The sequence below is a fragment of the Eulemur rufifrons genome, chromosome 6 (assembly GCF_041146395.1).
Source record: "Eulemur rufifrons isolate Redbay chromosome 6, OSU_ERuf_1, whole genome shotgun sequence".
In the NCBI taxonomy this organism is placed as follows: domain Eukaryota; kingdom Metazoa; phylum Chordata; class Mammalia; order Primates; family Lemuridae; genus Eulemur; species Eulemur rufifrons.
Window position 1 is genome coordinate 29,644,011 of NC_090988.1, and position 24,910 is coordinate 29,668,920.

Genomic DNA, 24,910 nt, shown 5'->3' on the forward strand with positions numbered 1-24,910 from the left:
TGTAAGTGCATGAGAAGGTTGTGTGATTTTTGGGATTTCTCAGAGCTTTTTTTAAATTAACTATTTTTATTTCAGAGTATTATGGGAGTACAAATGCTTTGGTTTCATAAATTGCCTTTGTACTGTCCCCGACAAGCGTGCCTATCCCCCAGATAGCACACACCATATCCCTAGGTGTGGATTTACCCTCCTCCCCCACCACCTGCCCGAAGCCCAGTGAATGTTACTTCCCATATGTGCACATTAGTGTTGATCAATTAGTGCCAATTTAATGGTGAGTACATGTGGTGTTTGTTTTTCCATTCTTGTGATACTTCACTTAGAAGACTGGGCTCCAGCTCCATCCACGATTATACAATAGGTAGTTCATAATTTTTTAATGGCTGAGTAGTACTCCATGGTATACGTACACCACACTTTGTTAATCCACTCATGTATTGATGGGCACTTGGGTTGTTTCCACATCTTTGCAATTGTGAATTGTGCTGCTACAAACATTCGAGTGCAGTTGTCTTTTTTATAGAATGTCTTTTTTTCCTTTGGGTTAGATACCCAGTAGTGGGATTGCTGGATCAAGTGGTAGTTCTACTTTTAGTTCTTTGAGGTATCTCTGTATTACTTTCCATAGAGATTGTACTAGGTTGCAGTCCCACCAGCAGTGTATGAGTGTTCCTATCTCTCCACATCCCCTCCAACATTTGTTGTTTTGGGACTTTTTGATAAAAGCCATTCTTACTGGGGATAAGTGATATCTCATTGTGGTTTTGATTTGCATTTCCCTGATGATTAGAGATGTTGAACATTTTTTCATGTTTCTTGGCCATTAGTCTATCTTCTTTGGAAAAGTTTCTGTTCATGTCCTTTGCCCACTTTTAATGGGGTGGTTTGATTTTTTTCTTGCTGCTTTTCCTGAGTTCTATATAGATTCTGGTTATCAGCCCTTTATCGGATATATAGCATGCAGATATTTTCTCCCTTTCTGTAGGTGATCTATTCCACTCTCGTGATAGTTTCTTTGGCTGTGCAGAAGCTTTTTAATTTGATCAGGTCCCATTTATTTATTTTTGTTGATGCTGTGATTGCTTTGGGGGTCTTCCTCATAAATTCTTTACCTAGTCCGATGTCTATAAGAGTTGTTCCAACAATTTCTTCTAGAATTCTTATGGTTTCACGCCTTAGGTTTAAGTCTGTCATCTATCATGGGTTGAGTTTTGTGAGAGATGGGAGGTTCGGATCCTGTTTCAGAGCTTTTAATACAAGAATTTTCAAGGGGAGGGAATATTGTGTTTATTAAATTTGTTTGAACAATTTTTCACAGAGAATTATCCTGGAATAATGTTGTATAGAAACATGCTGGAAAATGCTTTGGCAAAAGTTAGTGCTTTTTGGGGTAAAATCCTTCAGGGACATATTAGTTTGGACCTATAGTAATTTAACCAACAGCATTGAGCTGGAATTGGAATAACTAACAATCTGCATCATGAATGAACGGTATGTCAGTTATATTAACATTATCTTAGTATGTATAATGATAAACAGAAACACTAGGAAATAGTTAACTGGCATTTTAGTTATTTTCAATTTTCCTTAAATTTGTACTTCGTTTTGTTATTCACAAAGTACACTGCATTAAAAATAAAAGTGATAGAGCATCCCCCCGCCCCAATAAAAGTCTTAGAATTTGTTGCTGATATCCTTTTAAGTATAGCCACATATTAAAACAATGTCAAAGAAGTTTTTCCATTTTCTGTAATCTAAAATGTTCTTTGAACAATGAAGGTGCAGCCTACTTCAATGTTGTGCAAATGCCAGGGTTTGCTGGAATGAAGCTATTTGCGGCTATTGGTGTCAGATAATACTGTGGAAATAATTTGTGAAAAAAATCTCCTTCTGGCCTAAAGTTTAGTCACCAAAGTTGTTAACTGTATTATTTCATTCAAGCTTATTAAAGAATTCTGCACTTTCTGCAACAAAGCAGCTGTAGGAGTAAATAGCAAAAGTAACTCTTTTTACTGGCTTAAATTTATGACGCTGCTTTTGATTTTACACTGTTTTCTTCCTTCCTAATAGAAATGTGTTAAAGTGTTAATGTTCCTTTCCCACTCCAAATTCTGTAAAACTTATTAAAAACAGTTATAGTCGCTCTAAAAAAAAAACTGTCTTAAAAGACTGTTTAATCTGAGCAGAAAATGGAGAGTTTATACTGGATCAGAAAATTTTTTTTGTAAAGAGTCAGAGTAAATATGTTAGGATTTCATAAGCCATGTGGTCTCTGACACAAGTACTCTGTCATTGTAGCCTGAAAGCAGCCATGACAATATGTACACAAATGGGTGTGGCTGTTCTCTAAATAAAACTTCATTTACGGACACTGAAATTTGAATTTCATAGAATTTTTACATGTCATGGAATACTATTCTTTTGCATTTTTCAACTTTTTAGACAGGTGAAAGCCATTCTTAGTTCACAGGCTGTATAAAAACAAGCAACATATTGGATCTGGCCCATAGGCTCTCGTTTTCCAAACCCATTAAGGTCGCTCAATGGGTATTAGGCGTAAGGTTTAAGATTTGAACTTTCGTTGCCTAGCTATTAACTATGTAATCTTGGGCAAGTTACTTAATCTTTTAAACTTCAGTTTTCTTAGGGATTATCATGTTTATTTTAAACTATTTCAAAAATTTCTGCAAGGCTTAAATATCTTGTATTTTAAACAACTGTCACAGTGTTTGATACAAAATCAGTACAAATAAATGCTGATTATTATTCAAACACTAATGCAACCACTGAAACTCAGAAGTCACTTAATTTACTGATTCTGTTCCTTCATTAGCAAAACAGAGAAAACCTGCTCTACCAAACTCAGAGGATTGCTATGAAAGGTAAGTATAATTGTATTTTACCCTGTGCAATCCATTATCCACTGTCTCACTGCTAGACCAATTTTCTGAAACTATAAATCTGATCTTAACTACATTCCCGTTTGGCTTTCCACTGACCATAGGGTGGTGGTCTAAACTTGGCATGGCTACTCGGCTTATCAAACTTGGTCTTGGCCTTCTATTCTGACCACATCCCCTACCACTCTTTCATATGCTGCCCCTTCTATCTGGAATGCTTTGTCTCCTTTTTTGAATTTGTCCTAAACTATAAAGCGCTATGTGAAAAAAGATTATTATACTATTATAAAAACATTGACAATAGAATAAATGAGGCTTACCACATGTGAGGCACTACACTTGGGGGTACTGGACACACATAAGGACATATTTAATCCTCAACATGGTCCTATGGAAAAATCATTATCTCCATTTTCAAATGAGGAAACTGGCTCAATGAGGTTAGGTACCTTGCCTAAATCACCTGGTTCATAAGCTTGGGATCTGGGACTGGAATTTAGGTCTGCTGCACTCCAAAATTGTGTGTTCTGAAACACTTAACAATATGTCTCACATTCTTTCCTTCTGAGCTGATATGGGAAGGACATTCTGAAAGTCATGGGATTATAAGGAAAAGGAGGCTCACTGTAAAGGAGGGGAAAAAGGAGGTGGAGAAGTGCCAATAAATCCTTCCATTACATGTCATAAAAATGTGAAAAAGCCTATGGGAAAAATCCCTTATATCAAAATAGTAAAAAATTCACATTACCTTTTAATCATGTCTTTTATAGCCTAAATACACAATTCGTTTTACTTTTCTTTACATGAGCTATTTTTCAAATTATTTTTAGCTTTTCTAATCCTGAGTTTTTCAAAGTATGATGAAACTGGATAGAAATGATACATGAAGTAAAATATTGCAAAAATCAATTCCTGGTCTCATAAAGTCACACTGATTTTCATACATCCCAGTAACAGACTGGCTTTGTCCATAACAGCACTGCATTCCCAATTTGTGTTCAGTTTGTGGTCAATTATGTGGGTATTGCTCTAGGTCATTTTCTTCTACATTTATTCCTAGACAGTTACTCTCCATGCTCTCTTTTCGTTGCTGCAGTTTCTCCTTAAGTGAACCAATTTATACTTGTCCTACTTTTTTCCCCCCCTCGAGATTATTAGATAGATTTTAATTTTATTTTCCAGAGAATTAGCATGTCACATGATTTGGATTCATTAGAATTTATCTGTTACCATAAACAACTTGATATATTACAACTGTTGGCAAATTCCAACTGTAACTTTTGTTTGTAACTTTCACTTTGGTTCATACTCCTAAGAGCAAAATATGTGTAATCCATAATTTGCCAAATTTGATAGAAATTTCTTATAATTTCAAGATTATAATAGCAAGATTGAAGTAAAACAAAGATTCGTGCAACCTGGTTTAATCTGATAGTCACTCTAATTTTGGAGAAAATGAAGCCCATGGGTAAAAAAGAAAAGGAAGTTTCACAGCAATGTATGCTCTTTAGGTCAGAGGATACTCTTGTAGATCTCTGAGCAATAATTGCTATTTACTGTTACAGCATTCTTAGATTTATTTATTTATGTTTTTTAGAGACAGGATCTTACTCTGTTACCCAGCCTGGAGTGCAGCAGTGATTATAGCTCACTGCAAACCTCAAACTCCTGGGCTCAAACAATCCTCCCACCCTCAGCCTCCTGAATAGCTGGGACTACAGCCATGTGCCACAATACCTGGCTAACTTTTTTATTTTTTGTGGAGACAGGGTCTCATTATGTTGTGCCCAGGCTCAAGTGATCTTCCCACCTTGGTCTCTCAAAGTGCTGGGATTATAGGAATGAGCCCTGTGCCTGGTCTATTGATTTTTCCAAAAAATAAATATTCTGATGCTTTTGATTTTTATTTTATAAAGAGAATTTTCTTGTAGTGAGCAATACATGAAATAGTCTTGTTGCTCATTAGATATAGGAACAAAACTTTAACGTTTATTCACATGTACTTATACTTACATTCTTAAACTTCATTAAGAAAGTTATATGCTTCATCTACACCTGTGTCCTATTTTAAAGGCATATATGCCTCAAGTTCAATTATTGAAAAAGGTTTGTTTTTTCATCTGGCAGATGAAGCATACTGACATTGTGTGATAGAAGGCCAGATGTGTATTAACACCTTGATTCTGTCACTTTCTGTGTGCCTAATTGTCGTAAGTCATCTAACCAGTGTGAGCATGTTTCCTTATTTTTAAATGGGAATTATAGTATACTTCCTTGCACAACTGCTCTGAGGAGTATCTGAGGTAAAGAATATAAGGTACCTGGAACACATTGCTGCCAAATAGAGGAACACAACACACGGTAGTTCTTATTATCATTAAAGGCTTTTTCCTTACCAGTCTATAAATTCTTTAGAAATTAAAACTATGTTATTCTTTCCACAACAAAATGAAGGTTTTAAAATGTCCTATACATCTTAAAAATTATAAAGGATAAAATATTTTGGCTGCAAATTTGTTCAAATGCAGATGAGATTAGAAAACAAAAAATACACGAGTCAAAAATATCTTACTGAGAAGATACAATTTAAGGGCGAATGATGACATTAAAATTTGTGCCTATTAAAAATGTATTACCTGTGGAATCCAGCCCATAAAACAAGGAAGAACTGATGACACAGTAGGAGAATCATGCTGATTTTCAGAAAGTCGATTTCCATCAAAACTGCATCCTTCCAATAATAGGCCACTGATCTGCCATGGAAACACATAAATCATTAAAATATGTATTAATGTCTGAAATGTCAGTAGTTACTGTATTATATCTTAGGAACAAAAGCAATACTTTCCATTGTGGCTAAGTATTCCAATGAAAACAAAGATTATGCTATTTTATTTGAGAGTAAAGAAGGTAAGACCTGAACTCTCATTTTTAGTAAATATTTTTAGAAATAAATACTTACAAATGTCATCAGTTATATAACTACAGGTGCCTTGACGTTAGATTAATAGAAATATAGTGATTAAAGCCAGAAAACCATTCTTTCTCCAAAAGGGAGGGAAGAAAGGCAAAATTAGAGAGCAAAGTCGAACCCTGCATGGAATTTTGACGTCTTTTAAAGAATAGAACAAAGTTCAGAAAGTTTAATGAAAAAAATTCTTGACATGCAATGCACGGCTGAAAGAAGAAAAAAAGAGAAGGAGTGTCTTTCTCTATGGTAACCTTGGTGTAAATTCAAGAAACTCTGAAGATGAAAATACAGTGCTTTGGTAATATTAGCTTCATATATCTTCTTTGAAAGTGTTCATTCTTTTACTTTCTCCAGTGGTAATCTGACTATCTAAAGGCAACAGAGTCAGTATTTTGCATTCATAGATCTTCCAATATTTTGCTTTCAGAGCCACATCTATAGTCTCATAATTTAAACTTGGTACAACATAAATAAGCTTATAAATATTATATAATATCTTCAAGTTTTAACATATTAAATGAAAATTACAGAATTTAGGGTTAAGGGAACAATTTAAGTTGGAAGAGTTAATTTTCAGTTCTATTATAGTTAGGGAATGGAGGTGCTGGGAGTGTATGTCTTAACAACTAGCTTTCAATCACTATTTCATTTCTCTAAGGCTGCTGTTACATGGAAAAGATAACTTTGTTGTTAGTGAAAGAGCTAGGACAAAAGTAGAACTATTACTACTTAAATTCAATATTCTTTCTGCTATATCACTGATGTAAAGTACAGGTCATTTTAAGAGTTTCTAAAAAATGTTGGCCTGAATTTACTTTTATATAATTGCTAAATATATGTGTATCCATAAAAAATAGTATTGTTTTCGTGTTTCCAAACTGTATGTAAAAGGTAACATGCAACCTATTCTTTTCCCTCATCATTGGTTTCAAGATACATCCATTTTGATCTTTCATTTCTAACAGCTATACAATTTTTCATTTTATTGATATATAATACATTATCTGCTAACGAATATTTGGCATTTCCAATTGTTTACCATTATTAAAAAAACACTGCAATAAACATTATGGTATGTGCCTCCTTATATACATTTGCATGAATTTCTCTAGGTACAGAGATGAAATTACTAGGTTGGAGACTATGCTCATTCTCAATTTTACTTAATCTTGGCAAATTATTCTCCAAAGTAATTCTACCAATCTGTACTACTACTTGTCATGTATAAGAATTTCCATTATTTTACAACCTTGCCAATACTTGGTCTCTTGAGAGTTAAACATTTTGCCAATCTGATGAACATGAAATGGAATCGAATTTTGGTCTTAATCTCATTTTCCAAATTACTAGAGAGAACAAGTACTTTTCTTTATGTTTATTAGCCATTCAGATTCCTTCTTCATATAAGTAGCCTATTAAAATCCTTTGCCCACCTTTCCTTTTTCCCCACTATGGGAATTTCTTTTTTTAAGATTGATTTGTAAAAGTTCTCCATATGTTTTAAGCTCTAATCTTTTGTCAGTTATTCAATATGATCTTTTTTTTTTTTTTTTTTTTTTTAAGAAATTGATGTTTATTTTCCATCAGCCTTACTTCTATCTTGTTTACGAGCCTGTGGAACAGGTTAAGACCATTCAGTGGTTGTTCCTACCCATTCAGTGTCTTGAGCAGTGGGAGCTGCAGACCAGTTTTCCATGGCAGGCTGAGCCAGCCTTCAGTGGGGAAGTTCTAAATAGGCAAGAGGGCACCTGCATGCCTTCAGACCAGTCTGCAACCTCAGGTTGAGTAGCAGTAAACTCAGTAGCTGGAGCAGTCCATTCACTCTGAAATTCCTCCCTGATCACAGATTTTTAGCAGCAGCCGCCTCTTCCTTTTCATCTCTTCAGGATCTCCGTAGAAGTAGAGATCAGGGTGTTCATGGGGGATGGTGCCACGCATGCGGAGAACTTCCTGGGCCAGCATCTACTACATCAGACCCACTGAGTGAGCTCCCTTATTATTGCATGGGATAGCAGTGTCCACAGAATGTAGAGGAGAATCTATGTTACACAGAGCAATGGTAGGCAGGACAATGTAAGATGCCTCTGTGAGACACTGGGGGTCAGCCCTGGGATCAGTAACCATCAGAAGACATGGCTCCCAGAATGCTGCCTGGATCTGGTTAGTGAAGGTTCCAAGAGCGAAGCTACCGGCACTAGGTGTGGCTCCTGTGGTAGCAGCAAAATTCACACAGCTTGCTGGCCAGTATTGCTGGAGGATATAACACTGACTTGAGCAGGGCTTTCAGTGGCAGCAATGGCACTTGCTGCCAACAGAAGCTTCTCCCAGGTCTTCAGATTTATGATGCAGATGCCATCACACTTTTCCTTTTGCAGATGTACTGTTCCATTTGGAAGTCAAGGTTGGTGCCACCTAACTGGGTTCCTGCTGCAAGGAATTTGAGGATATCTTCCTCCTTCATTTGCAAGACATCAAGGGCTCCAGACATTGTGGAAGTTTCCCTTTAAGTAACGACGATGAAGCTAGAATAATGGCCTTGTAGACCCCTCTCTGGGTAGCATGGCAAGATGTTAGTGTCTTTCTCAGACTGTGTATTTTTACTTTTCATGGTGTCTTTTTAATTTTAGGGTAGCAAATTTTATCAGCTTTTTCCTTTAAGACTTTTACTTTTTTGTGTCTTAAGAAATTCTGAGTAAATATATTTTCCGTATTTTTGTTTCTATTAATGTCTTTTTCAAAAAGTTTCTGTAACTTTGCTTTTTTAAAACTTCAGAATCAATTTTTATTTATGATATAAAGTATGGATCAAATATTATTTTCTGAGTAAGCAATTGTTTCAAAATCATTTATCAAACAGTCCTTCCATTCCTGTAATTTGTAACAACTGCCACTTTTGTCATGTGCCAAGTTTTCCTAAAGGCTTAAGTTCATTCTTGGACTTCCTATTGTGTTGCACTAGTCTCTTTCTCCATACCAATACCACACTGTCTCATGGCCATAGCTTGATAGTAATGTGACAGAATACAAAATATGGCCAAAAATTCTTCCCATGGGAGTATGCACATCCCTTTGCAACACAGGTTTTGCTGCTTCTATCATTAGGAGGTAGAATTTCTTTTCTATTCCTTTGAATTTGGGTTTGTCTTGTAACTTGCTTTGTCCAATAGAATATAGTAGAGGAACTTCAAGCAACTTCTAAAGCTAGGGCTTTGCCTTCTTGGAATGCTGCACTGAGACTACCGTATAAGGAAGCTCTTCTAGTCTACTGGAGTATGAGGCCATGTGAAGGAGAACTAAGGTGACTCAGTGCAGATATGTGGGTGAGGCCAGCATGTACCTTGCAGTATCAATGACATAGCTGAATACAGCTGCAGAGTGAGTCTGAGTAAATCAGCAGAGGAGCTGCCCAGGCAAACCATGGAGTTGTGAGAAAATAATAAATTGTTATTGTTTTAAGCCACTAAGTTTGGGGTGGTTTGAGCAAATGCTAACTGAAACATAAATTTGTACCACAATTAAAAAAAAAATACTTTCAGATTTTGGGAAAGTTTGAACATGATTAACTTTTTCACTATTTAGTTCTTTCATTTCCTTTTCTTTATTCTTAAATTATCTGTGTGGTCATAATTTAGATGCATACCTTTAAGCAGCATCTAACTAGATTTTATTTTCTTAATCTCTTAATTAGGGGCTAATAGGTTTACATTTTTTCTCTCTTTACTATCTTTTTTTTCTTAATTTTTCCTCCATTTATGCCATGGATTGTATGCCTATTTTAAGTATTTATAAAGCTTTCTAATAAATACTTATGTTTAGTACTGAACATGACAAGAATTGTAGCATGTTATTTCTAATCTAATTATTACTGTTTAGATTTTTAATTTGAACCTAATATATTTTATAGTCAATATTTAAACTATATTTTAGTCAATATTTAAATTACTTAAATTTCAGTTAAATTATTAAAATTATTTTGTTAATTTTGGGGTTCACTACTGTTTTTGGTATTTGCTTTTGCTTTCTCTCTGGTTTCTCTTTCTGCAGAAGTACACATTTCAATACTTCTTTTACTGAGGCTCTGTAACTGGGTAGGACCTTGTGGTCTTTGGGTTCCTACGCTGTCTTTTTATTTTCATTATTGAGAGTTTAACAGTTATTTAACAGTTATTAGGGAATAAAGCAATAAGCATTAATGGTTAAAACTGTAAGATGCAAGACTGATGGGAACTTTACATGAGGAATCAGGCTGTCACCACCTGTACACACGAATCCATCTTAGTATTACTAAAAACAGGAAAATAATACATTGTGTGCCTCATGACATAAAGTGAAGCACACGGTGCCACCTATGAAGTATTCCCCCTTCCCTGCCAAAAACATGCATCTAATCAGACCACTGGAACTAACTTCCATTTGTAATAAATGTGGGACACAGGTACAAAAGTTAATGCAATAAGGAAGCAAAAAGATGAATACAGAATGTACATAATCCTATAGAAGTGACCCAGTTCCTGTAAACAAACGATGGTATAAAATAAAAAGAATAGGATCAGCACATAACCAAATGCAATGTGAGCATTTATTTTGATCCTGGTTCAAACAAACCATTGAAAAGACTTCCCTTTCAGACAATCTGGTAAATATTGTTATGAACTGAATATTAAATGATTCTAAGGAATTGTTAATTTTGGTATCTGTGATTATACATTATATTTAAGAAAATATTGATTTTTTTTTTTTTTTTTTTTGGGTAAGGAACACATTCAGAACCTTGGAGGGGTAAAATAAAATGATGCCTGAAATGTGCTTTAGCAAAAACAATACAGAGAAAAAGGAGGACTGTTTCTAAACTTAAAACCCTTGAATATGTAGATTCATTTTACTGTTCTCTCTCCTTCTGTATTTGTTAGAAGTATGTAATCATAGCAAATATTAAACATTATTGAAAAAAATCTTGAAAACCAAAGGATATTTACATTTTTCTAGCAAATTAACTTTTCTATCTAGAGTGTCCAATATGGCACCCACTAGCCATGTGTGGCTACTGAGCACTTGAAATGTTGCTAGGGCACTCCTCTCACAGCCTTGGGAAGATCTAACACTCAGGCTGAAAGGGTGCTGATTTATAGATACTCCAGTACTAAGTTTCACAACTGCTATTTAACAAAAATAATAAATCAATAATGGTAGTGAGGAAATTTTAGAGGGCCACATTCAGGATCTGAAAATAATCAATATACACTTGTTCTCTTAAGTAGGTCTAAAGGGTTTTAAGATATTGATCAGTTTAGAAAACTACAGCCTCAATGGTTTAATTCAGTCTAGGGTGATAAAGATAGAGTGACAGTAAAATTCAAATATAATTCAAATCCAAAGTTCTCGTATTGAAACAATACCCTTTGTTGAAAATACAACTAAAAGGAGCCTAAGTCGACCACGTAACTTACTGATTTTGCGAGGGGCTTACAAAAGACATCTTCCCTGATAAATATTTCTGGAAACTGCAAGTAAGTTAGAAAATGTGCTTTTGTAGCTCACATGGATGGACCAAAAAGAGGAAAAATTCTGTTGAATTACCTTAAATCTCATGTGTAGGCATGGCTTTTTAAATTAAAGTTGTAAATATATGTGAAAATACATTACTAATAAAAATAATTTTCTGGCCACTATACTAAACTTATTTATGTTATTATATATATTTACCAGTGAATATTTTAATTTTTAACAATAATATACTTTTAATGAATCCCAAATGAAAATATGAAATAATTCTACTTTATTGGATATAGAGAACTTTATATTAAAAAATACTTTCATTTCTAATTAAGAAATATTGACTCAATGAAACCTAAGCATATATAATCCAAATATATATACACATATTGTATATATGTATACATATATATTCAGAGCTCCTCGTAAGTGTGTAAATGAAGTTATTATTTAAAATCATTTATAAACTGTGAAGGTCAAGGCTCAGACTGTTCCCTTAATTGCTTAAAAAGCTCACATGGCTCTTTTTTGGAAAACTAAGACTAGAATCTTATTTTACTGCCTGTCATCTTTTCCTTCCATCTACAAAATATAGTTACATAAGCTTGCAATTTTCTGGTTGTGGATAACCATATTTCCATTTTGTAAGACTAGGGGCAACAAAGTTGTGGAAATATAAACACACCTTGACACAGAATAAAACTGGCTTCCCTAGCATTTCATACTCCTATATTTGAACTACACTACATTGTGTGATTCATAGCTGTCAAAGACCACATGATCAGGTCTATACATGTTTATGTACAATATATACCTGGCTTATACATGTCTTGTGTTTCTTCCCTCTCTTGACAATTAGGCAACAATGTATGACCACCAGTAATAGCTAAGGTAGTTCTCCTTATGGGCTAGAGGCTAAGGTTAAAGTAAAATCCAAAGGGATGAAAGAGAACCTTTCTAATTCCTTTAGCTTTCAGTGAGAATTTTATGGCAACCTATAGAGCTAAAAGAGAAAAATCTGCCTTATTGTTAATGATCAAATTTCTAGCACACTACACCATTATAGTTAATGTTAAGAACAACTCACTATTGTTCCTCATCTATTGTAGGCCCTCAACCATTCAAAATTACGTAACAGTTCTTGTTTGAAGCATTTGAGATACAACAAAACTGGAAAAAAATTACCCTCATGGGACTTACATTCCAGTGGAATAAAACAATAAACATAAATTATATAGTATGTTAGAAAGTAGTAGTGACATGAAAACAAATTTGCTGAACAGGAAACTAGAATATAAATGGAACTTCTGAAAAGCTGGTTACATAAGGTTAACTGTTAAAGAACTATAGTCTTACATTGAATTTAAAAAACTATGTGTGATATACTGGACTAGATACTGGGGATCTCAAGATGGCTTGGGCAAAGCCTTTGTTCTCAATGACATTACAGTCTCATAAGACAGACCAATATGGATGTATACAGATAATCATAGCCCAACATACAAAGTGTCATATTAGCAGTGGAAAAAAAAACGTTAAGAGAGCAATTCTATGTGAGGAAATGAAAAAGGATGGTAGGGAATGGTAGTGGAAGAGGGGCTAGTGATGTGGTAGTGATATGGAAGAAGGTTGGAGTTGTTTGGGAAAAAGTCTCCATAACAGACTTTTTAATTAGTTATTAATGTTTGAATTATTATTATTGTAAAAGAGCTAGGAAAATTTATACTACAAAAGAAAGAGATCATCATAGACGGCTTGATTTTTTTTTTTTTTAAACAGTTAACTAATGTACTTACAAATTGTAAACTCCCTGAGGACAAGATTTGGTCTAATTTTTTATATACTATATTTTATACAGGTTGAGTATCCCTTATCCAAAATGTTTGGGGCCAGAAATATTTTGAATTTCAGATTTTTTTTTTTAATTTTGGGATATAGTGTTGTTTAATGATGGGAATATGTTCTGAGAAATACATCATTAGGTGATTTCATCATTGTGTGAACATTACAGAGTGTACCTCGATGGTACAGCCTACTATGTACCCAGGCTATAGCTTATTGCTATAAGGCTACAAACTTGTAATGGCATATGACTATACTGAATGCTGTAGGCAACTGTAATGCAATAGTAAGTATTTGTGTATCTAGACATATCTCTACATAGAAATGGTACAGTAAAAATGGAGTATAAAAGATAAAAAAAAAACTAACAACACACCAGTATAGGGCACAGATCATAAATCTTACAGGACTGGAAGTTGCTCTGGGTAAGTGAGTGAGTGAGTAGTGAGTAAATGAGGCGGCCTAGGACATTACACTACTGTAGACTATATAAACACTGTATGCTAAAGCTACACTAAATTAAAAAATTTTTTTCAATTAACCTTATCTTATTGTAACTTTTTACTTTGTACTTTTTAATTTTTTTAAACCTTTGACTATTTTGTATTAACTCTTAGCTTAAAACAGACACATTATACAGCCATACAAAAAATTTTTCTTTATATCCTTCTTCTATAAGAATTTTTCTTTTTAGTTTTTGAACTTTTTGTTAAAAACTAAAACACAAACATACACATTAGCCTAGGCCTTACACAGGGTCAGGATCATCAATATCACTATCTTCCACTTCCACATCTTGTCCTACTGGAAGGTCTTCAGGGGCAATAACATGCATGCAACTGTCATCTCCTATGCTAAAAATGTCTTCTGAAATATATCCTGAAGGACCTGTTTTACAGTTAATTTTTTTAAAGATCATTAGAAGGAGTAACTCTAACAATAAAAAGTGTAGTATAGTAAATACATAAACCAAAAACAGTTATTATCATTATCAAGTATTATGTATTGTACATAATTGTATGTACTATACTGTTATAAGACTGGCAGTGTAGTAGGTTTGTTTACATCAGCATCACCACAAACAAGTGAGTAATACATTGCCCTGCAACATTAGGATGGCTCTGTTGTACATGACAGATGTCACTAGGCAATAAGAATTTTTCAGCTCTATTATAATCTTATGGGACCACTATAATATGTGTGGTCAGTTGTTGACACAAATAGCATTACGTGCAGAATAGACAGTCATTTTGCACATAATGCTATTTGTGTAAATATAATGAAATTTCTTGGGGATGGGACCCAAGTCTAAACACAAAATTCATTTATGTTGCAAATACATAGCCTGAAGGTAATTTTATATGATATTTGTAATAACTTTGTGCATGAAACAAAGTCTGTGTACATTGAACTGTCAGAAAGCAAAGATGTCCCTATCTCAGCTACCCATGTGGACAATATGTGGCGTCATGTTGGTGCTCCAAGTTTTGGATTTGGGGCATTTTGGATTTTCAGATTAGTAATGTTCAACCTGTATATACTTTATTGTAAATATTTATTAAATTGAATTGTAGAATAGGTAATCTAAGAGAACTTCATGACTTGTATTATTTTTTTATCAAAAATTACTCTTTCAAATATTGTATCCCTAAGATTCTTATTTTTGCACTAGGAGATTGTATATTTTGTATTACAAGTTGTTTTATTCTAAACCTTAACTTACTCTGATTTTTAACACAGATAATACAATCTAACTCTGTTGATCTCACACTATAGAGACAGGTAACTTTGAGACTAGAATTTCAGGGTCTCTTATATCAATTGATAAGTTTTAGACTCAGATAAACATCTGAAATTAGTCTATTACCTTAACTTGCAGCTTTGCTTCTTGAAGTCGACCTTTCCATGAGGCTACAAATTTAAGGCTATCCACAGAACAACCCATTGCCCTGTAAAGGTAAAGCAGCAAATGTCACAAAGCAATAATCCTCAGGAATTAAAATATGAAGAGTAATTGAAGATAGATATATTAAATATATTTATTCAAAATTTAAACATTTACCATGTATAAATAGTAAGATCTATTACATTATGTATAATATCTTAGATTTTATACTAAGTTTTTAAAGTTATTAATAACTGTTTATATAACAGTCTCCTCTTTGATGTTCCTTAAGGATAGGACTTTTTCTTTCCATTTTTATAACCTGTTTGACCATGACCCTCAAATGCAGGCACATGATAGGTATTCAATAAATGTTTATTAGTTGAACTGAAATATTGATACTTATAATATCCTGAGACAGTACAAATTGAGTCACTAAACTACTAAATTTTGTTGAGTATATTTTTGGTAGTGTCTCTTTTATTACATTCGAATTTGTTAAAAATTATAGTCTACATATGATATGATAATCTGAGTGTGGTATAAAAAGGAGCTTGATCTTAACCATCAGGGCCTGTTCTTCACCAAGGAGCCTAGTCAGCACTGTCCAGTAGACTTTTCGACAAAGATAAAAATATTTTCGTGCAGCCTGACAAGCTAGCCACTAGCCATGTGGATAATGAACATTTTGAATGTAGCTAGTGTGACTGAGAAACTGAATATTTATCCTTATTTTAGTTCAATTAAAATTCAAATAGCTCCATGTGACTTCTGGCTACCACATCGGATAGCACAGGTCTAGATAAATCATCAAAATGATAAAATTTAAATTTCATTTTTTTCAATTCTAATAAAATACATCATAACTAAAAGCAATGTTTTTTTAAACTAAAAGTTAACTGTATAATTAAAAGTATACTATTAGAAAACACAATTATCTGTATTTCAACAATTTATTTTTTTTAATTTATTTCTTGACGATCAATGGCAGTGTAATAGGAAGTCAATAAAGCAAAACATAATTACCCTCAGGGACAAATAAGTAAAGTATTTCATTTTAATTACCTTGCAGTTTCCTGGCGAAGAGCATTAAGGAATGTGTCTGGATGGAAGAGTTCCGATAGATCAAGTGTATCAGAGAGAAGAACCTGTTTTTCAGCTTTATCTACCCAGTTCTAGAGAGGGGGAATATAAAGTTATAAATATGCACACACTTAAAAGATAAATCAATTAAAGAATTAATATGCATATGTCATTTTCAATGAGAAAGTGTTACAGTTTCCAAATGCTTTGAAATGGTGTTTAGAAAAAAAAGATTTTCACTTTATCAAATCTGGAATAGTAATTTGGCATAAAACTTTTCCATCATAAATAAGCTTCCTTGCACAACTTTTTGTTGGTAAAAATATGCTCAAAATAAAAAGTCCAAAATCTGAGAATTAACCTACTGGACAGTGTTTCAGTTTGGACCATCACTTCTAGGGATGACTCATTTCTTAAAGTGTGCTAAAGAAATATTGAACATCTGGGTCTAACTAGAGAGTCCTCAGGGTCCTCAAGTCTTGGCAATGCAAACAGAATTAGGGTTCCAGATCCAGATTTGATAGTGAATTTCCCAACTTACTGAATCAAGTATTACAGTGGAGCATAATGTCCAAGAAGAAATAATTCTGTGTTAAAAGGTGTTTTTTTTAAATAGCCTTTTCTACTTATCTGCCATTTTATAAATCAGCTTATGCTGCATTTGTAGAAATACATATCAATATAAAATATGTTTCATAAGTACTTAAAAAATTGCCATTTGGAATAAAAACCATATAAAGTCTTTTGCAACATTTACTGTATGCTTTCCACGTATTAACCAATTTTATGCTTACCACGATCCTGCAAGTTACCGTTAGTATCCACATTTTTACAACTGAGGAAATGGAGGCACAGTGAGTTAAGGGTCTTACTCAAGGTCACCCTTAGTAAATGTTGGAGCCAGGAAATAAACTCAGACAGCCTTAAGTGATTTGTTTCTTGGTAATGTTTCCTGTAGGTGTTAATGTACCTTTAAAGATAGATAGCTTACTGATGATTTCTGAATCAGTCTATTATTTCAGCTGGTACACAGAGATGGTATTACAGTAATGTCAGCTATTAAAAACTTTCAGAATCCTCATTTACTGAGTAATTCATTTTTCATGATTTATAAACAGTCTAGGAAAAAATTGTGTTTTTTTAAAATTTATTACTCTTATAGAAAGGATGTGTTTCATGTACTGTAACACCCTATTATCTATCCAAGCATTTATATCTCTTAGCCACGTCTAGGAGAAATTAAAATCTCCAAAGCTACTGTGGTTGCATTAATATCTTAATGCATTTGACTAGTACTCATATCCTGTAGTAAAAAATGTTCCTATGTCCTTCCTACCAATGGATATGTTGATTTTGTAAGTAGAAAAGACTTAAAAGATTTCCTTAACAAAGTATAATTATTTTTCTTTTAGATTTTATCATTTATAGTAACAATACTTCATAAAGTATTTCAATTAAATAATCTTAAATTATACATTGTATATTTACTCCCTATCAGATAATTTTTATTACATTATCTGTCTGTTTATTTATCTTTCATCAGCTAAACATAGTCAAAAAATTGTGCTTATATAATCCTTATTATAAATATTCCTGTTATTTATAAGTTATTTTAAAATAATCATTTAATAAATATTTCCAATTATACTGTTATTTCATTAATGCCTTAAAATTAATTTTGAATTCAAATAACCCCAAAAGAAGTGTTGATAGGAATGGATGTACAAATATTCAAACTAATTAAAAATTAGAGTATGGGCTGATAATCAGATTTTCACTTCATTAAAGTTTGAATTAATATAATTAGTCAAGGAGGGAAAGTCCTTTTAGTAAAATTGCTTTTATTAATCCAAAGGAAAAACAATTTCTTAATCTAAGCTTAAAGGTAGACTAGTTCAAAAGTATTACTTGATAAAAGTTTAAATAACAAAGATTCTTTTAGTGTGAGTGATGACTTTGAACAGCAAACTTCACAGTGAAGAACCAACAAACACATTTTTTAAAAACCATTTATACATGTTTATATAGATAGATATAAAGAATTAAGTAGCATTATCTTTAATAAGCAGAAATATGCATACATGAATTGGACTGTCAACAAATTTGTAGATGTATTAGCTAGGAAGTCTTTTTCATTACATGTTTTTTCTTCACTCTTGATTATATAGGCCATGCCCCTTTTAAAGGATTAGGTTTGAGATTGAACATTAAACTTCTTGTGTCTCCTATGATTATGAGAATATATACTTATAATTCTTGAAATCATGTATAAAAAATATTATGGAGATAAATGAATAAATAGCCAATAGAATTGAACAACTGTGAATGGGTTGGGCAATTTCTTGAATATTATACACACACATACACACAAACAGAATCATAGGTAGTAAAACTTCTAAACTGGAATGAACCATATAGATCACCTAGTATAGTTCCCTTATTATAAGATAAGTGAGTTTCTAAGGTGACATGAGATAGTTTAAAAATATTGTAATATTTTAAAAATGCTGGTTATGAAGCAGCATTTATAAATTCAAATTACATTCACTTACTCAGAAGCATTTACTGAATGCAAAAAGGTTACCATTTAGTTAGGGGAGATGAGATATACAAATAACTCTGAAAAACGTAAGTGGAAAACCATAATACATAGGAAAGAAGTAGTATTTCATAAGAGTTCCACTCCTTTATGAACAAATAAATAGAGAATTTTGAAGAAAAAAGGCTGTTCCCTCAAGAATATTATATCTAATTAACTTATCAGTCAATTGTAATACAAGCAAGTATCATTTTTATATAGGCTAGAGTTTAGAAAATATAGATGTCACCTCTGTATCTTAAACTTTACCCCCAAACGTTTTCTAACTCTTTTACATATTAATAAAACTACTATTTTTGATGACATAGAAGCTAGAGGCTAAAGCTATTGGCTATAAGCAACAAAATCAGTAGAACAGAATTAAATCTAAATGATTATTGTAACAAAATTAAACACACATAATAAAAAATTTTTGAAAAACCCAAAGGGCCAAAACCATAAAATCAAAAAATTAAATGACAGTGGTAAATGCAAATATATTAGTTATACTCCATAGAGAAAAATATTTCAAGTGTTCACACACATTTATGAAAGGTGTATCCAGATACAAAGAAGAAGATATGCTTCAGTCTCTGATCACAATCAAGTAAAACTGTTAGAATTTAATACATTAATATTATGAGGTGGTATCACAGATCTCTGGGGAATGGAAAAATTACTCGATAAATGGTGCTGGGCAAAAATGGTTAAATGTTTGGGGAGAAAAAATTCAACCTTTAATTCACATTCTAACCTAAAACCATGCAACTTAGCATTTAGAATAGAATGTTATTACACGGATTAATGGAGAAAAAAAGAAATCAATTTAAGATAAGGAAAAAAAAGGGGTGGAGATTATAAAATAGTGCACACTTCCTTTAAAAAGAGAAAAGGAAAAGAAATATAGGTTGGAGTACATAAAATTTTGTATATATAAGAATGCAAATAAAAGTGAAAACCACTTAAACTAAATTGTAAATAATACATTTACCACAAATATGAAAATGAGTTAACATTAACACAATGGCAAATTGTTTACATGCTTGTTGAAACAATATATGACCATCCTCAATTGTTCTTACGTAAAGCTGAGATATGTTTTTAGCTCAACAGAATAGCAGAAGGAGAAATGATAATGATCAAATGTTGGTAAGTGTGCAACACGGACATTTTGCTAGGAATGTATACTGGTACAATATTTCTATAAAACAGTTTGGTAAAATGTGTCAAAGCTTTAAAAATACACAAAATTTTACTCAGTAATTCCTTTTCTTGGAATGTAAATTTAAAAAATAACAGATTATTACACATGGCTTACTCATTTAAAATTATAAGAAATTAGAAGCATAATAAATAGAAATTAGCTAACTAAATTATGGTCTATTGATACAATAAAGTTACACAGTCAATAAAAACTGGTATTTGAAGAATATTTAATGATACTGGAAAATGTTCATGTCCTAATGTATTTATCAGAATGCAAAAATGTATACATGGTATGAATCTAATTACATAAAAACATTATTTGAATAAATAGAAAAAAATATTGGAAGAAAATATATCAAAATATATCATTCAGAGGTCTGGCCTACAGCCTATCAATGAGTATTTTCATTCACTTATAATAGCAAATATAATATAGTTTAAAATGCAATGCATTAATAAACTGGTGCCATTTTATTTGTTTTAATGCAATGTGTTCCTGGGGAAAATGTTTAATGCAAATAACAAGTAATTTAAGCAATCATTCTTCTCTGTGTGTCATCTTTTATAGTCCTTCATCTTTTCTTCCAAATTATTTAGTATAAATTTAGAAGCTTAGGGATCTGAGAATAAATTCATCCAGAACTAAAATCTAATTTATCCAGAATAAAAATAAGTACCTTCAGTCATTATTTTGATGGGAGTAAACAAACTGTTTGAAGTTATTAGCATGTTAATAGCCCTATGTATAACAAGTTTCTCAATTCATTGGATGAATAAACTGTAGCTCATCAGCAAGGTAGATTACCAGGAATTATACTGGAATTAAAACTTCAATTAACACCTAAAGATAAGACATTTCTTGCTACACTTTGTAGTACCAACTTTGATGAATAGAAGGCATATTACTAGATAATTGCCATTCTTTGAGTCTAAGTTTTTCCTAAACTCAAACCTGAGTTTATGTCATCATTATTCAAAAGTGTGCTTTAGCTTTACCAGTTACATTATTAACCATAGTAGAAAACAAAAGAAATTAAGTGCTCTCTTTCAAGTTTAGTTAGTGAGTTTTGAGACTGAGATGTAAAATTTGGAGTTGAAGATAACAAAATTGATTTGGACTAGCTTCCAGGAGCTCTAATCATTTTTAACTCTTTGACTCTTAAAAAAATAATATATTGCCTTATATACTCCCTGAGTTTGCCTACCAACGTTAGAGAACTGTTTTAAAAACATATGTGCTTGGGAATGGACACGCTTGAAGTTCTGACTTGGGGGGATGGGGGTGGGGGGGAGGGGATGGGTGTATCACCTACATGATGAGTGCGATGTGCACTGTCTGGGGAATGGACACGCTTGAAGCTCAGATTCGGGGGGGATGGGGGGGCACGGGCAATATATATATATAACCTGAACTTTCGTATCCCCATAATAAGCTGAAATAAAAAAAAAATGAAAAAGCAAATTGAGCTAATATTGTATAAGAGGTTCGTAGTTAAGTATATAAAATGATGTTTGTTTGATTTCAGTTGGTGCTAAGGTACTGTGGTAGCTATGAGATATTAAAATAATGGAGAACTTTAGAGAAATATGATTGAAGATTTTATATAAATAAAGCAGTTTGATTTATAAAATTGGTAAGGTAGAGGTTATTTTACCTCAATGATTTGGTAGCTATACTAAGCCAAGTAATTTTTAAGTTGGCGTTAACTTTCAAAGTGTGTTTACTTGAACCTTCTAATGATAGCATCAGTTCTTTCAATAGTAATGAATGGAATTATTAAAATCAAAATAAGCAATTGTTTCATTCTTTTCTACTTTACCATGTTTGTAACATTTGACTGTGAAAAACTTAAATCATATACAATGTAGGAAATTAGTATAATAAAGACTTTCCCCATCATTAAAAAAAAAACATATGTGCTGAACATATATTGTTTTTGATTTTTATTCAGTTAATTTCCAACTTTCCTTTGATATCTTCTTTCACCCATGAGTTATTTTCAAGTATGTATTTAACTTCCAAATATTTGAAGATTTTCCATAAATCTGTTACTTGTTTCTACTCTAATTCTATTGTGGTCAGAGAGCATACTTTGTGTGGTTTGAATCCTATTAGATTTAATGTGACTAGCTTTATGGCACAGAATGTCATCTACCTCCGAAATGTTCTATGTGCACTTGAAAAGAATGTTGTGTATTCTGCTGTTGTTGGATGATGTTCTAGAAATATCAATTAAGTTAATTAAATAGTGTTAAGTCTTTTATATCTTTACTGACTTTCTATTGGCAATTATTGACAAGGGTGTGTTGAAATCTCCAACTTTAATACTAGATTTATCTATTTTTCCTTGCAGTTCTATCAGCTTTTTGCTTCATGTATTTTGAAACTCTGTTATAAGGTATGTACAAATTTAGTTTTGTTATGTCTTTTCAATGGGTGGATTCCTTTATCATTATAAAATAATCTGTTATCCCTAGCTATATTCTTTGTTATGAAATCTATTTTGCTTGATGTTAATATAGCTCCATCAGGTTCCTTTTGGCTAGTGTTGGCATAGTATATCTTTTTCCATCATTTTTCTTTTAACTTATTTGTGTCTTTATATTTAAAGTGCAAATGCCCTGATGCCTTATGGCCATCAGAGCTGGGTCTTGTCTTATCCAATCTGCCAATTTTTACTGTTTAATTGGTGACTTTGAAAATATATATCAATTTATAAAAATGTTACTTAATGATTTCTTTTATTATTTAGGCAAAAATCAAGTTTATAAATTGCTATATTTTGTAGGAATGTTTCAGGGCTTTGGGCCAAGCAAAATAAAATTCAAAGAGTAAAATTATAGGTCTAATTTGTTTTTAGGTGAAACTTAAAAATTTTTTAAATCAGGGAACAAAGAAAAGCAGAGTATTGCTTTCTTACCCAAATTATGCCTTATTTATATTCTTGGTAAGATCATTATTTTTTAATTAAGCAATATCTAGTTATATATAATAACAATGACCATGAATAATTTCTAAACATAATAATTACCATATGTGTGGGAAACATTTGATGAACATAAAATTCAGTGTATGACTTGGTATGAATAAAGCTCTTGGCTCATCCATTATGTGGTTGAATGTATGGCAATTCTTATCCTCATTCTTAAAACAATGGATCAAAATTTAGGGGGAAAAAAGGAACAAAAACAGTACTCTCTTGGTAACTAGATGGCATTGTTGAGCTTCCATGAATGGTTAAATCAAATATACTTGGTACATGCATTAAAAATAATGAAATTTGAAGAAAACATTTTGAAGACCCCAACTGTTACGTTTTCATGCCAACCCCCATATAAATTACCAGAGAGATCCCATCTCACTCACAAAAGTCAATGTCCTTACAATAGTAGACAAGTCCTACCTTGTTTGTACCTGGCCCAATTCCAAAGCTCTCATCCCCCGCCACCTAACCTCTGACTTTTCTGACCACTTTTTCTTTTTCTTCTTTTTTTTCATTTCAGCTTATTATGGGGGGTACAAAAGTTCAGGTTACATACATTGCCCATGTACCGCCTATCCCCCCGAGTCAGAGCTCCAGGTGCATCCATTCCCCAGACAGTGCGCATTGCACTCATCATGTAGGTATATATCCATCACCTCCTCGCACCCTCCCCTCCCCGAGTCAGCACCTTCAAGCATGACCATTCCCCTTCAGTTGCCTTGGCATCCCTTTCTCAAAAAACTCTTCTGCCTCAGGAAGTGGCACTTGCTGTTCCCTCTGCCTAAAACTCTCTTCTACCAAATATTTAACTGCATGGCTATTACCTTACCTCCTTCAGGTCTCTGTTCAAATACTATCACATCAGAAACATCTTCCCTAATTCTATCAGTTTAACACAACTAATTTATATATCTAGAGCTTTACCTGCTATTAACAGGAATTAAGAAAGAAAGGAAAATAAGAAAGAATCCTTAGTCAAGTCGAGTCAGTAGCTGTATTTTTTCTCCTGAAATTTGGTTAAAATTTTCTTAATGTAAAGAGTTCATTGTATTGCTTCTCAGAGTTTTTCAAAGTAAAACTTCTAAAAAACTTAACTTTTCATTTCCCCATTTTCATGTTTTTACGCAATTAATCTTCACCAAACAACTTTGGAAGAAACAGATTTAAGTAAAGCTCTTTTGAGAAGAGCTTTAACATTATAAACTTATAAAGAAATTCTGATGTTCCTGGCATTTCTCATCTCCATCAGATTTAAAGATGATGCCTAAAGTTGCCTAGACCATAAGAAATCTCTCTCTGACCTCCCCTCGCCCACTGTGGCTCTAGTTCTTTTGCATGGCTGGATAAGATTTCTTAGCCTTTTACATTTCCCCTCCTAAGACATGGAAATCATATTTTTACTTAGGACCTTGTTTTTAGGGTGTTTTACCTTTTCCTTATTTGAAATTCCCCATGAAGATTCTAACCATTTTGTAGAATATGAATGCCAGGATTAGCAATAAATCTGAGGCCACAAGTAAATGGGATGATATTTTCCTGTAGAGTATCTTTTTAGAGACAGTTTTAAGTTAAATAGGAAATTTTTCCACACACCAATTTATGAACAGAATGTAATGTCCCTAAAGCCCTACAGATAAAATAGTAAGCTCTCCCCTTTGCTTTATTATCCTTAAAATGAATATCCTATTTTTTTCTACAGAAAGTTATTATTTTCTTCCTATTTTAACTCTTGGCATAGTAAGCACAGAACCTGCCTCCAATAAGGTGGAAAAGAATTTCTGAAAGGCTTAAGGGAAAATTTCATTATTTATGATTTTTATTGACCACTTCTCCTGACTTTTCCAAAGAGAGGAATGAGTTGAATTACATGGGCTAAACCTAGACAGAGTTCATGCAGACCTGAACCACTGTGGGAAACAAGATTAGTAGAAATGGCTTTTTGGCATAGTATTTCATTTTTAGTGTGGC

The 24,910-nt window shown here is 32.8% G+C and overlaps 1 protein-coding gene and 1 pseudogene across 2 annotated transcripts in view; both read right to left on the reverse strand.

The window, feature by feature from the left end:
• DYNC2H1 (dynein cytoplasmic 2 heavy chain 1) overlaps nucleotides 1-24,910 on the reverse strand; it is a 285,364-nt gene that overhangs the window by 12,514 nt on the left and 247,940 nt on the right. For both annotated transcript variants that reach the window (XM_069469002.1, XM_069469003.1), the window contains 3 exons: nucleotides 16,157-16,266; nucleotides 15,074-15,155; nucleotides 5,537-5,653 (listed from right to left, as the gene is read on the reverse strand). In XM_069469002.1, the coding sequence (XP_069325103.1) occupies nucleotides 5,537-5,653; nucleotides 15,074-15,155; nucleotides 16,157-16,266 (309 nt within the window). The remainder of the gene's footprint in view (nucleotides 1-5,536; nucleotides 5,654-15,073; nucleotides 15,156-16,156; nucleotides 16,267-24,910) is intronic.
• On the reverse strand, nucleotides 7,496-8,359 carry LOC138383875 (small ribosomal subunit protein uS2-like; annotated as a pseudogene).